The sequence below is a fragment of the Gossypium raimondii genome, chromosome 7 (assembly GCF_025698545.1).
Source record: "Gossypium raimondii isolate GPD5lz chromosome 7, ASM2569854v1, whole genome shotgun sequence".
In the NCBI taxonomy this organism is placed as follows: Eukaryota; Viridiplantae; Streptophyta; class Magnoliopsida; order Malvales; family Malvaceae; genus Gossypium; species Gossypium raimondii.
In genome coordinates this window covers 41184502-41199135 of record NC_068571.1, presented here as the reverse complement: position 1 = coordinate 41199135, position 14634 = coordinate 41184502, and the positions used below count along the sequence as shown (strand labels likewise).

At 34.4% G+C, this 14634-nt stretch overlaps 1 protein-coding gene and 1 non-coding gene across 2 annotated transcripts; both read left to right on the top strand.

The window, feature by feature from the left end:
- TRNAR-UCG (transfer RNA arginine (anticodon UCG)) lies at positions 1 to 74 on the top strand. The gene has a single exon. It is a non-coding gene; the product is annotated as a tRNA-Arg (tRNA).
- A 1791-nt stretch (positions 75 to 1865) lies between these two features.
- Positions 1866 to 2566, top strand: LOC105791037 (protein SODIUM POTASSIUM ROOT DEFECTIVE 3). The gene is made up of 2 exons (XM_012618909.2): positions 1866 to 2268; positions 2454 to 2566. Exons 1-2 carry the CDS (start codon positions 1866 to 1868, stop codon positions 2564 to 2566), a joined length of 516 nt encoding a protein of 171 aa, XP_012474363.1.
- Positions 2567 to 14634: the final 12068 nt, after the last annotated feature.

Genomic DNA, 14634 nt, shown 5'->3' with positions numbered 1-14634 from the left:
GACCGCATAGCGCAGTGGATTAGCGCGTTTGACTTCGGATCAAAAGGTCGTGGGTTCGACTCCCACTGTGGTCGGTTTGATTTTATTTTATTTTTAATTGGGTTCTATTTTGGGTTGAATTGGACTGACCCAATCCAGCAAAATAAAACACAACATCTTACTCCACACGTGTGAATTTTGGGTTTTAAATCTTCATTTTGGGGAGGAAACCAGTGGAAAAACCCAAATTTTATAGTGAAGCCTAGCTTTCGACTTTAAACAATTTTCTTTTTACCCAATTTGATCAAATATTTGCACTGAAGTGTGTATTTGATGGTAAGATCTTTTACTTTCAGAAAAGAGTTTAACATATTAAGTTTTAGTACACCTCTTATTCAATCCCGAATGAATGTGATGGGCAATGGGATACTAGAAAGAATATATTAGAGGAAAAGCGATCATACAGATTCTAATTCCATTTTTATGGCTAAATCATTAAGTGTGTATGAGCTGCTTTCTCAGGTAAAATTATGGAATTAAATTACAAACAAAGATAAAATCAACTTTTCACATTAACAAAGTCAATTGTTAACATTTGTTCATAATAAATGTCAGCAGTTTTAACGTTATTTCTAGGAAGATTTTTGGGTATATAACACATTTAAAATCAAAATATTGTTAAATAAAATATTTTTGAACTTTTTAAAATTTTTTGGAACAAAAATGCTTTACAAAACACTTTTTAATCAAGAACAAAAATAAAAGAATTTAATTTTTGTTTAAAAGTATGATTAACATACAAGTATAATTGTTGCACAACATCTTGTTGACCAGTGATAGAGGTCACAAGAATACGGCAATGAAACTGAGAACAAATGAAGTGGGTCGTCCTTAATACTAATTACATTGAATAAGTTAGAGATATCTTAGTTTATTGAAATAAACTTGGATTAATTTATACACATTGTGAAGCTGCTGCCTCTCTGCCGGTGCCCATCCCATATTTCCCGCTCTATTGTTACTCATTATGGCGATTCGAATGTTGATATTCTTTTAATAGACTGAATCGGATTATACCACCACTTTAAGAACATGGTACACAATAATTGTATATGAATCAATTGGATTAAATATGCCTTATATTTATTTATAGGTATATCAAATTTGACTAAATTATTAATAAGTTTACTTTTTAATTACTCAATTTAAATAAGTTACAAAATAATAATTAAATTATTCGAAAGTTTTCATTTAAGTCACTGGACTATTAAAATAGATGTCGTATGACTTTCTCTATTTACACTCCCTACACTACTAGAAAAGTGCTCACCTTCCCCTTCTCTTTTACATTCCAATTTATTTTTTTCCATGAAACAACTTTAAACATTAAAATCTAAACAACTTTCTTCTCCTATCTCTAACATTGATTGTCAGATCGACTTGGATCTAAAGAATGTTCTTCTATTTGTCAATCGATACTGATCCACTATATCGATTATCGAATCGTCGCTTGGAGCTTACTAACTAGAGTTTTTTTTTAAGAAAAAAAAACCTTAATAGCTCAATGACTTAAATAAAAATTCTAAATAGTTTAGTGACTTAAATGAAAACTTTTGAATAGTTTAGCGACCATTTTGTAACTTCTTGAAGTTGAGTGATCAAAACGTAAACTTACTAATAGTTTAATGACATTGGGCGTAATTTACCCTAATTTTAATTTTTTTCCCTTCTCTTTCTCTTTCTCTCTCCTTAATCCACCTATTATAAAAACGGATTAGTTGGCCTTATAATGATAAGAAAGATCCTTATTACTCTTTTGTAACTCTATTTCAGCTTTTCTTCCTCAAAACTATACCATATTTACTTCAACAAAACTTCAGTGTGTCATGAAAGGAATGCATCTTTTCTGTGCTTCTCCAACTTCCATAGCCACATGCTCACACTTGGACCATCGCTCCATGGTTCGCCATGGCCATAGGCCTCTTGATCCTCAAAAGTCTAAGCCATATTCACCTTGCTCATCACAACTGCTTATAATTCTTACGACTAGAAACAAGTCTGTTAAGCCAAGTGATGTACGTCGTAAATGCTCAGCCCATATTCATGATCTAACTAATCCTCCAACCAGCGGTTCCACAAGATATCTTCTAAGTGATAGGCCCTTTATCGATTGTTTATCAGACTCTGACCATGTCACAGCAAAGCCTAAGCATGTGGTGGTTTTGAGGGTATCAATCCACTACAAAGGATGTGAAGGAAAAGTAAAGAAACAAATCTCGAAAATGAAAGGTCAATTTCAACAACAGATTGAAAAGCTTTTGCTTATATTATCTGACCATGCTTTTGCAACATGTTTGTTAATGTTAAAGCAAAGCATAAAACTTTAAGTAGTTATTATTGGTCGTAAGAAAAATGCAGTATCATATTTGAATCTAGGTAGACATGGTGTTATTCAACATTTATTTTGTTTGCAGGATTGATATCATTTAGTATAGATTTGGCCACAAAGAAAGTGACGGTAATTAGCGATGTAACACCTTCAAGCGTTCTAGCAAGCGTGTCCAAGGTGAAGAATGCACAGCTCTAGTCATCTCCATTTGTATCTCCACCGTGGTCAAACCAATTACTGATTAAAATTACTCGAATTCTAAACTTGCTAGATGTAAACTCTAATAATGCTATTAGAATTTGTAGCTGGTGTGGTGTAACAGGCCTCGACCCAGCCCTTATGCCAAGCACGAGCAGTAATGAAGATTCCCGTGACAAACCGTTAGAAAGCAACAGACCCCAGCGTGAGATAAAGACACATGTGGTCCTGCGTGGGTACGTGGTGGGCTAACCACAATTTAGGTACAATTCTGGTAAATAGCATTGGGTACTATTGTATAAATAAGCAGGGGTACTACCAGGTGAAGGCATGAAATTATTCAATAGCTGCTACTTCCTTCTTTCTCTCAGCTAGTACAAGATGTACTAAGCTTTCTATTCTCTTCTTTAATCCTTCATTTCTATCATAGCCTTGTAATTTGCCTCATTTGTACTCATTGGTTCAGAAAATAGTAAAAACTTTCCCTTTGAGACTATAATTGCTTGTACCATGTTTTAGTTGTTACATTTGGTGCTCTCGTTATCTCCACCTTCCCATAGCAGACAACACTTGTCTTGCTCGCCTCAACACAGCTGTCACCACCCTACAACATGACCTTTCCGCCTAAGCCACCGTCTTAAACAACCAATCCACCGTCCTGAGCTCTCTTCAATCCATCGTTACTAGCCAACAAAACACCATGAAATATATAAACCAACAGTTACAAAACCTGAACCAAACCTTTACTGAAAAACAACCCTTCCCTAACTGTCGCCCAAAAATCGATGGGTTAACTAATGAATCTTCCGCTACTGGCAATCGTCGGCGCCAGGTCAATGATGATGATTCTGACCGTGAAGTTTTTCCATTTAAGCCCAAACCAGCCTGTGTTGAGCTCTCGAAATTCAACGGTTTCGACCCATAATCGTGGATTTTCAATGCCAACGAATTCTTTGATTTTTATGATACCGATGACACTGTTCGGATAACAATGGCAGCCTTTCATTTTGAAGGCAAGGCTAGGCGCTGGTATAGATGGATGAAAACTAACAAGCAGCTCTCGTGTTGGGACCATTATACGCGAGCAATGATCGAGCGTTTTAAGTTTACAACTCTCGAAGAAGCCCATGGCTTACCATCGAAACTTCAACAAACAACCACCGTTGAAGAGTACCAAAGCCGGTTTGAATCTCTTTCTAATTTAACAACTGATTTGCCCCTCTCTTTTTTGTGGATTGTTTTATATCTTGGCTCCGAGCTGACATTAAAAATGAGGTCTTGTCCTTTCGACTAGAGGTGTCCATGAGCCGGGTCGGGCCAGGCCCAAAAAAATTTCAGCCCTCTTCCTAGGCCGGGCCTGACCCGGCTCGAAATATGGGCATGAGATTTTGTCTAGGCCCGGTCCAGGGAAAAAATACGGGACCCAGGCCCAACTTAGCCCGACCCATTTTTTGATTAAAATTAAAATTATATTTTTATTAAAATTAAAACTAATTGTTATTAAAATTAATTGTTATTAAAATTATATCAAATTATATTTTTTTCACCAGTCAAAACATTTTTTAAAATCTAACATTTTGTTAGTAAAATTATTAATTGTTAATTGTATTAATTGTTAGTAAAATTATCAAATTATATCAAATTATTAATTGTTACACCAGTCAAAACATTTTGTAAAATCTAACATTTTGTTAGTAAAATTATTAATTATTAATTGTATTAAGGGCAATTTACTAAAAAAAGCCGTTTTTTTCAAAATTTACCGAAATGGGCCGATTTTTTTATTATTTACCGGAATAGGCCATTTTCCGCGAAATCGCGTCCACGTCAGCGCGATTTGCTTACGTGGACACAAATTGCGCCTACGAGGACGCAATTTGCTGACGTGGATGAACAATTTATGTTTTTAAGCTTGGAAAACTTTGAAAGACCATAACTTTTTGCTCGGTTGTCCGATTGAGACGATTTTTTTTATTTCGAATAAATTTTCGAGATCTACGCGCTGACAAACAGCCAAAGGCGCTTTGTTGATTTTAAATCAAAAAGATCCTTTTTCCCTAAATTTTGATTTTTCGGTTTAAAATTAAATTTTGAAACATTCAAATCATTATTTTCTTTATTTATTTGAAGTAAACACGGATCTTTTTTACTGAATTGTCTTATATCATCCTGTTATAGGTATAAGTCAGCTCATTCCACTTTTGAAAAGTTCCTAAAATTTTCCATTTTATTCAATTTAGTCCCTAAAATCTAAATAGTCATATTTTCAAATCTAAGCTTCGTTTTTCAATTCAAATTCAATTTAATCCTTCCATAACATTCAAATATTCTTAAATACAAAATTTCATGCTAATTTTGAAATAATTACACTTTAGTCCCTATACTCGTAATCAACAAATTATACTTTACAAATTAGTCCCTATTCATCTCTAAGCGGTTTGTCGTAGCGTAGATCTCGAAAAGTTATTCAAATAAAAAATCGTCTCAATCGGACAACCGAGCCAAAAGTTATGGCCTTTCAAAGTTTTTCAAGCTAAAAACATAAACTGTTCATGCCACGTCAGCAAATCGCGTCCTCTAGGCGCGATTTCAAATCCACGTCGATGAAGTCGCGCTGATGTGGATGCGATTTCTTGTCGCGTACCCTGACATCGGGCTGACGTGGACGCAATTTCGCGAAAAATGGACCATTCCGGTAAATAATTAAATAGTTGGCCCATTTCGGTAAATTTTTTTAAAAAAAGGGCTTTTGTTGGTAAAATACCATTGTATTAACTGTTAGTAAAATTATCAAATTATATCAAATTATTAATTGTTAATTGTATTAATTGTTACTACCACAAAACATTTTAATGCAAAGTGCTTAAGGGTTAATTTAACATTGCGGTCAAAAATTGCGGTCAAAAGTTAAAATATTCATTTTAGACATAATGTTAGAAATTAAAAAATAAAATAATTTAAATAATTTAATATCATTATACATAAAACATACATTTTAAATATAATAATAAATACTATTTAAATCATTTCATGTAGTACACTCGTGGTTTTTCTCCATAGATGTTTCTTTAATTTCTTGGTGCTTTCTTTCTCATTTAGATTCTTGTGAAATAAGTCAGCAGTCAAAACTTCTGGTTGTGTGGGACAAACTAACAATATTCTCAAATCTCCCATAGGTAGTTCATTATTCTCAACTCTCAACCTCGGCCATTAATGCCAACTCCCTGGCCATCATTGCTATAAGTCTATTTTTATCACTTCCAATTCTATCCCGTCACCTAAATTTTATAACAAAATATTTAAGCATACTTAATTTTATAGCAATAAACAACAAACCATAATATTCATACATTAATCCATCAACATATTTAATTTTATAACAAAATATAAATTGGAAGTTAAATTAAATTTTAAACATTTAGAAAGAAAGTATCTTAAAAAGTAACTGAAGAAACATCGTCCAATCGTCCTCATTGTCCTAATCATCGTCATCATCGTCATTGTCCTTTTTGCAACCAATTTCTAACATTAAATAAGAATAAATAATTAGATAATCAAATAGATAAAAAGATAATATAAAATTACAACAATAAAACGAGAATAATAATTACCTGCTGAAAATCCCTTGGCTCGCATCCAATCATCCAAGCAAACAACGGCTTGAACCGTTTTTGGCTTAAGAGAACTCCTCAAAGGTGTGATAACTTTCTTACCCATGCTAAAAGCCGATTCGAAAGCTACAATCGGTATTGGAATTGCCAAAAGATCATGAGCCAAAAATGACAGCTCATTGTATCGAACTGAACTTTTGCTCCAATAATCTAAAACATCTATTTGACTATTCAACTCAAGCTCAGGTTCTTCCAAATAAATGTCCAACTGTGACTTTTCACTCCTAGTGCTAGATTCATTTAAATACCGTTTATAATCATCACTCTCATCAAAATATCCCCTAAAATCAGCACTATTATTATTGTGTTCATCCAAACCAGAATCAACAGGATTTTTATCCGAAACATTAGAACTCTCAGCCAAAGAGGAAGACATTGATTTGGATTTCTTAACATACTCATCAAACAAGAGTCTAAGATTGCTAAGAATGGTCTCAACAAAATCCGAAGCATGAATACCATAGATTGTATTAAAGCAATACTGCATATAATTCAACTTGTAACGAGGATCTAAAATTGCAGCACATGACAATATCAACGAATACTCAGCCCAATACTTATTAAATTTCTCTTGCATTTGCTTAACCATTGGAGTTAAAAACGAATAAGGACCTTTAACTGTATCAATCAAGAGCTTGTGAACCTTCCAAACCCCTTTAAAATAAAGATTAGCTGTTGGATAATTAGAACAAAAAAAAAACACAAGTCACATCATAAAAGACTTTCAAAAATTTGCAAATAATAGCAACATTTCTCCACTCCTCGTTAGAAAGTGCAAACATTTGATAATCTTTATCCCGTTGGCCCCAATAATCTAGCACATCTTTATAGTAAAGAGAAGATTCAAGCATCAAATAAGTAGAATTCCATCTCACACACACATTTTGACGCAACTTTTTGCTCACATTCAAATGAAAACTTTTGTCGGTCACATCATAAAATCTTTCCCTACGAATTCTTGACTTTTTTATGTACCTAATCCCATTTCGAATCTTACAAACAACATCATCGGTAAGTTCCAAACCAGCTTTAACTATAAGATTCAATATATGTGCACAACATCTAACTTGAAAAAAGTACCATCACACAAAATAGCTCGGTTTACACGAAAACAATTTTTAAGACAAGAAGCATTATCCAAAGTGATGCTAAAAATTTTCTTATCTATACCCCATTGAGATAAACATAAAACAAGTCCATCCACTATGTTCAAACCATCATACGGAGGAAATAAAGCTCTAAATCTTATGATTCTCTTTTGTAGCTTCCAATCTTTGTCAACCCAATGAGCAGTAATGCAAATATATTCATCATTAGTATGCTCCGAATTTCAATTATCAGAAGTTAGACAAATTAAACCAGGTGCTTTAGCCAACTTTTCTTTAACATGATCTCTCTCTTTTGCATAATACTTTAGGACATCCCTAGCAGCTGTTTGTCTAGTTATATTCTTAAAATTAGGACTAGCAATTCTCATCATGTATCTAAATCCCGGTTCTTCAACTGTCCTAAATGAATGCTTGCCACACACAAGAAAAGTAGAAATAGCTTGACGACACTCATCAGCATCAAACTTGTAGTTTTTTTTTATAGTTGGAACAACTTTTGGTGATGGTTGAGTGGCTATGATGTATTGAGTGATGTCCTTATTAACTTTTTTCAAACAGCTATTTAGATGACGTCTTAAATGAGAGGTTCCACTAGAAGACTTAGAAGAGAAGATAGTCTTACAGTGATTACATTGTGCCTTCAAATCATTTTTGTTCTCGCATTCAAGCTTTGTCATTTCATCCCACACCTTTGAAGTGGTAGACTTTTGACGTTTGACAGCACTTTCATACTCATTAAACTCATCGTCCACAGGTATAGGCGTGTTCGAATTAGCCATAGTCATAAAAATTCAAGTCTTGAAATCCAAAAATAATCTTATTTATAACTCGGTTATTGAATATATATATACAAATATTTTATTAAATAACTGAACGTAAATATTGTATAACAGCCACGATTGAGCAGCCAAGCATGAAGGAGAGCAAGGCAATAATGTGAAATTTCGAGCACAACAGTGTCATTATGCCAAACAAATAGGATGATGCAGCGACTCTAATTAATGTACCTATATTTTATTTAGGGTAATGATTTTCTTTCATCTACTTCATATTAAGAATCATTATTACCATTATAAATTCAACCCATATTTTAGGGTTTATGTATGGGGAGATATTTCTAATTATATATTTTAATTTTAGTTAATCAAGTGTAATTCTTTTATTTGTGATTGTATGTATAAGTATTTTTTTTAAATGAACTGAGATTAAAATATATTAAATAAAACTAATCTAACAAGAACCCATCCCAACCCAATTCTTACTACTCACGCTAAATTTCGATTGGAATATAAACAATAGGCTAATGTTCCATTTTAAAAGGTTGAGCATAATATTTTATTTGCCTGCTTTATAGGAAGTCACCAACAGAAGCCAAATACATAAAAACTACTAATTAACTTGCTCTTATATTAACCAAAAAACACTACTCATCCACTTAGATTAGATGTGTACTTTTATAATATATAAAGTTTTAAATTAATAATAGTAAAATTGTACTTTGAACTCTTTAAAATAATAAAAATTAATTTAATCTTTTAAAAATTATAAATATATAATTTGTTATTAAATATTTTTAATGAAATTCATACTAACTTTTGAAATAATTTTAAGCTACAATCAGTTATCTTTAAAATTACCTTGTATAAAAAATTTGAAATAATTTTAAAAGATATCATGAAATTGAAAATGAAAACTAGATAAAATAGTTTAACTTTGAAAGTCCGTTATGTAGAGGAAAACATAAACAAAATTAAAATGCAAACAAAAAAGAATAAGAATTGAATGGAACAAAAACATTTATTAGATTTCAAATTTATATATAAACGTAGAAAGCATACTATTGTATATATAATATAAACCTAAACTAGAAAACATCTTTTATGCGTTTAAACAATTGAAATAGTCATACTTATTCTATAAGCTAAATTACATATGTACCAAAAAAGAAATTAATGAAATTCAAACTGCATAAATCCAATCCAAATTCATAAATAGAAGCATCTCTATTTCTCAATCCCATTATTTTCCTACTAGTAGATAAGCAATTTTAGCTTACGGGAAAATCTGCTAATCTGCAAAATGTTGTACAAAGCAAAATAAAGGAAAATCAAATCAAATTAAATTCTAAAAAGAAAATGTAAATGAAAGCTTACGAGAAAGGAAGCTAAGGTAAGCCAAATCGATTTCAATGTCGATTGTTTCTGCAATAAAACAAAGCAAAACAAAAAAAAGATAAGATTAAATGAAGAAACTAAGCTTGTGAAGAAACCAAAAACAAACAGACAGAAAATAGAAGGGATCCATTGTTAATGATTTCTTAAAAAATTCAAAAGCATAAATTAAGCAAAATACAATGAAAATACATTAAATTAAAATATGCTACGAACACATAAACAAACTTTTTTACCTTGAATGAAATTCAAACTGCATAAATTAAAACATGTGTATTGCCAACACATGCTAACTCAACTGAAATTCCAAATCAAGATTACGGCTTAAATTATGAATTAAGTCGAAAAGGTAATAAATTGGAAAGAAAAAGGATGGATTTGAGTTACAGAAGACTAGGTGTTAAAAGCAATGTTGTTGCAACTGGGTCGGTATGGGAAACTAGGATGAAGAGCGATGAATTCAGAGGTGGAATCAAGGTTTTCAATGGAAAAGATGAAGATGAAGAACAAGAAAACATTAATGTCTTCCAACCCATCAATTAAAAAAATTATTTATTTTTATTTCTTTTTTCTGCTAAAAAAACTCAATATATGAAACCCTAGCCAGTGCCATTTTTACGTTAAAAATTCCAAATTCCAAATTCCAATAAAAACAAATCCTTAATCCCCAAATTTTTGTTCTCAAATCAAATTTGTTTCCCTTTCCTTTTATTGTATGGTATTTTTGTTTACTACAAACAATCTAAGAGATTTCAGAATCACTGCCCCAATACCAGCAGCAAAGATCTTTTGAGTGCAGGACTGCAAAAATAGATTCAAATAAAAATGAAGATTTTTATTTGGATTCCATTGAAGAAAATAAGAAGAATCCAGTTGAAATAGACAAGGTTCAAATATCTCTACTAATGGAGCCAACAACATAATCTCTGGTGCCATACATCTTTTGAGAGCAGGAAGCAGTGATTATATTCAAAACTAGTACATCAATCCTCTAGTTAGCAGAATCTATACACTCGATTCGGGAACAATTGAACGTTAAAGAATAAACCAACGGTTTACCTTAAATACGAATTTGTTGGCGATTCGAGAAGAAACAAACCCTTAAATGCTTGATTCTAGAATTGGGTGGAAGACCGGAGGTGGATCAGTGGAGGTCTTGACGGAGGAGGTGGATCGGCAGTCAAGGCACGATAGGGTTAGGGATTTGGAAGACAGACTGTCGGGGAAGTCAAAACTAAAACTAAAAACTAAAACATAAAAAATATATATTTTAAACATAAAAAACTTAAAACATAAAAAACTTAAACTAAAACTAAAAACTTAAACTAGTATATTTTAAACATAAAAAATATATATTTAATATATTTTCGGGCCGGGCCCGGGCCAAAAAAATTTTGCCCGAGGCCTAGCCCGTTTTCTAAATGGGCCTCTTTTTTACCAAAGCTCATATTTTAGGCCTATATTTTTACCCGAACCCTCTCATATTTTGGGCGGGCCGTCGGGTCGGGCCGGGCCGGGTCGCTTGGCCCATGGACACCTCTACTTTCGGCCCATTACACTTAACCATGACATTAGTTTGGCTTGCTTGCAGAAGGCTAAATTATTTAAAACCCAAAAACTTTTCTTGAAACAAATGCCTTACTCCAAGCCTTTCACTCATGGGCTTTTACCAAACCCATCCTCGAGCCTAATTAACCTTACCCAAAACCAAACTAAAATGCCACTTCCACCAGCTGCCCGTCGTTTAACATAAGTTGAGGCCCAACATCGGAGGGAATTAAATTTGTGCTTCTATTGTGATGAAAAATATGTGAGGGGGCATAAATGTAATACACCCCAACTATTCCTCTTAGATGATGACTACCCTAGTGATGATGACAAACAATCACTACCACCCCTTGAGCCTATAACTGATTCTTTAAATTCCACGGATACCTCTCCTATTGAACCCTCAGCCTTAAATTCCACCGTCACCGACTCGACAACCACCACAATGATTTCTTATAATGCTATGTCTGGTTGCCTTTCACCAGCAACTTTGCGATTCATGGGTTCGATACAAAGGTCATTCAGTCCAGGTACTTTTGGATGGGAGAAACACGCATAATTTTATTCAGAGTTGCGTTGCTCAGTTTCTTGGCCTTGATATCGATCCGTCTGTGTCTTTTCCAGTATTAGTTGGCAATGGGGAGATTATTCACAGTGAAGGGAAAGTGAAAAATGTGCACTTACAGATTCAAGGTACTGATATAGCTGCTGATTTTTATGTCTTGCCTCTTCATGGATTAGATGTAGTATTGGGAGTGGCATGGCTCGCAACTCTTGGCCTTGTCATAACTGATTATGCTTCATCAACCTTTCAATTCAGTATCGAGTCGTTGAAGGTTACTTAGCAAGGAATGCATGGTTCTGATCCTAAACAGTTTCAACTAAACTCATTGCGGCATACCCATGAAGTGGGAGCTGTTGTAGCCTTGTATAGTCTACAGATATCGTTCGATCCATCTCACACCAAGCCTAATACAACTACGGCTTTTACCCCATTACTTAACTAGTTTCAAGACGTCTTTACTCGAATATCAGGCTTACCTCCGACACGCCCTACAGATCACTCCATACACCTTAAACCTAATTTTGCTCTGATCAATGTCTGCCTCTACCGATATCCTCATTTCCAAAAATAGAAAATTGAGAGGCAAGTATCGACAATGTTGAAAGAAAGGATCATTAGGCTGAGTACGAACCCCTTTTCTTCACCAGTATTACTAGTTAAAAAGAAAAACAACACTTGGAGATTTTGTGTCGATTATCAGTCATTGAATTTCGTGACAATCCGTGATTGATTTCCAATTCTGATGACGGATGAGTTATTCGATGAACTATTTGGTGCTACATTCTTTTCAAAGTTAGACTTGCTTGCTGGGTTCCATCAAATTTTGGTTAAACCTGAAGACATTCTGAAGATGGCTTTTCGCACTTATGAGGGCCATTACGAATTCCTCGTAATGCCTTTCGGCCTTACAAATGTACCCTCTACCTTCCAGGCCACTATGAACAATATCTTTAAACCCTTCATCCGTCAATTTGTCCTTATTTTTTTATGACATTTTGGTTTATAATACGTCACAGGATGATCACTTGCACCATTTACAGATTGTATTTGAAACTTTGCGAGCTCATCAATTGATTACAAAGGAGAGCAAGTGTATTTTTCGGTAGTCTCATATTGAGTACTTGGGACATCTCGTCACCAGCAACGGACTTCAGGTCGATCCCTTTAAGATCACGACAATTCGTGAATGGTCAATTTCAGAAAATGTTAAAGGTATTCGAGGATTTTTAGGCCTGGCCGATTACTATAGACTATTTATTAAAGGGTTCGCAAAGATCGCAGCACCACTCTCCGGCCTTCTAAAAATTAACAATTTCAATTGGACCCCTAAGGCACAATCTGCATTCATTTAGTTGAAAGAAGACTTGAGTAGTGCACCTCTCTTGGCCCTTCCAGATTTTTTAGCCTCATTTACATTTGAAACTGATGCATCCGGGACGGGGATCGGTGTCGTATTGGTTCAAAGAGGAAAACCTATTGCCCTCTATAGTAAAAAGTTATCCACCCGAATGCAGGGTGCCCAGGCATACCATCGCGAGATGTTTGCCATTACCCAAGCAGTGGGCAAATGGAGACAATACTTGTTGGGGAGACGGTTTTCCATCATCATAGACCAAAAAGCTTTGAAAAATCTCATGACACAGACAATACAAACACCAGAACAGCAACGCTGGCTATATAAATTGGTTGGGTTCGATTTCGAAGTGTTGTACAAGCCCGAAAAGTTAAACACAGTGGCTGATGCCTTATCTCGATGCCCAACATGTTGCTTTCTTTCCTTATCAGCTCAGGATTTTGCTCGACTTGAAGAGTTTCGACAACTAAATAGCTCTCACCCTGATCTATTACATATTCATGCTCAGTTGGCTGCTTGTAATTATGAATTTCATGATTATATGGTGCATAATGGGTTATTATTCTTTAGAAACATATTGGTAGTGCCCACGAATGCTGCTTTGCATAAAGCATTACTGGAGGAACTCCACTGCTCAGTCATCGGTGGACATGCTGGAATATCACGAACTCTCCATCGATTGGCAGCAAACTTTTATTGACTATCCGTACGCAGAGATGTACAACAATTTGTCCGTTTGTGTATTATTTGTCAAACAATGAAGGTATCACAATTGACCCCCACTGGTTTACTTCAGCCCTTACCCTTACTAACACAAGTTTTCGAGGAACTAAGCATGGATTTCATCACAGGTCTCCCTCTATCATTTGGTAAGACGGTGATATTTATCGTTGTGGATCGATTATGCAAATATGCTCACATCTTTCCATTGCCTAGTAACTTTAATAGTATGAAGTTAGTTGAGTTATTTTTGAATGGGTGGTTAAATTACATAGAATTCTGACAAAAATAGTTAGTGATCAAGATCCCTTATTCTTGAGTACTTTTTGAGATGAGCTAAATAAATTACAGGGCACTGCACGAGCATTGAGCTCCGCTTATCATCTGAAGGCAGATAGGCAAACAGAGGTTGTCAACAAAGTTTTGGAAATGTACTTAAGGTGCTTTGTTGCCGACACTCCCAACTCTTGGCTTAAATTTTTACCGTGGGCCGAACATTGGTATAATACTTTACATCATAGCTCGGCTGGTATGTCCCCATTTAAAGTTCTTTATAACCATGAACCACCAACACTGATTTGATATATTCCCGGCACTGTTAAGCTTTCAGCTCTTGACCACGATTTGTCCAACCGTGACATTATACTCCAGCAGCTTAAGAACAATTTACTTAGGGCTCAAAATCGACAAAAAAACTAAGCTGATAAACATCATTGAGACATCTCTTATGCAGTTGGTGATGGGCTTTTTGTTAAACTTCAGCCCTATCGACAGTTTTCCCTTTATCTGCACAGAAACCAGAAGCTGGGCCAACATTACTTTGGTCCTTTTAAAGTCTTGAAACGCATTGGAACCATGGCTTATAATCAGTTCTGAAAAAATGTATCAGCAACCCTGAAAGCCAAACCATTCCTTTGCCCCTCATTGAAC

Coding starts and splice junctions, on each gene's coding strand:
- LOC105791037 (XM_012618909.2), top strand. CDS start 1,866: ATGAAAGGAATGCATCTTTTCTGTGCTTCTCCAACTTCCATAGCCACA. Junction 2,269..2,453: donor ACAAATCTCGAAAATGAAAG/GTCAATTTCAAC, acceptor TTTTGTTTGCAG/GATTGATATCATTTAGTATA.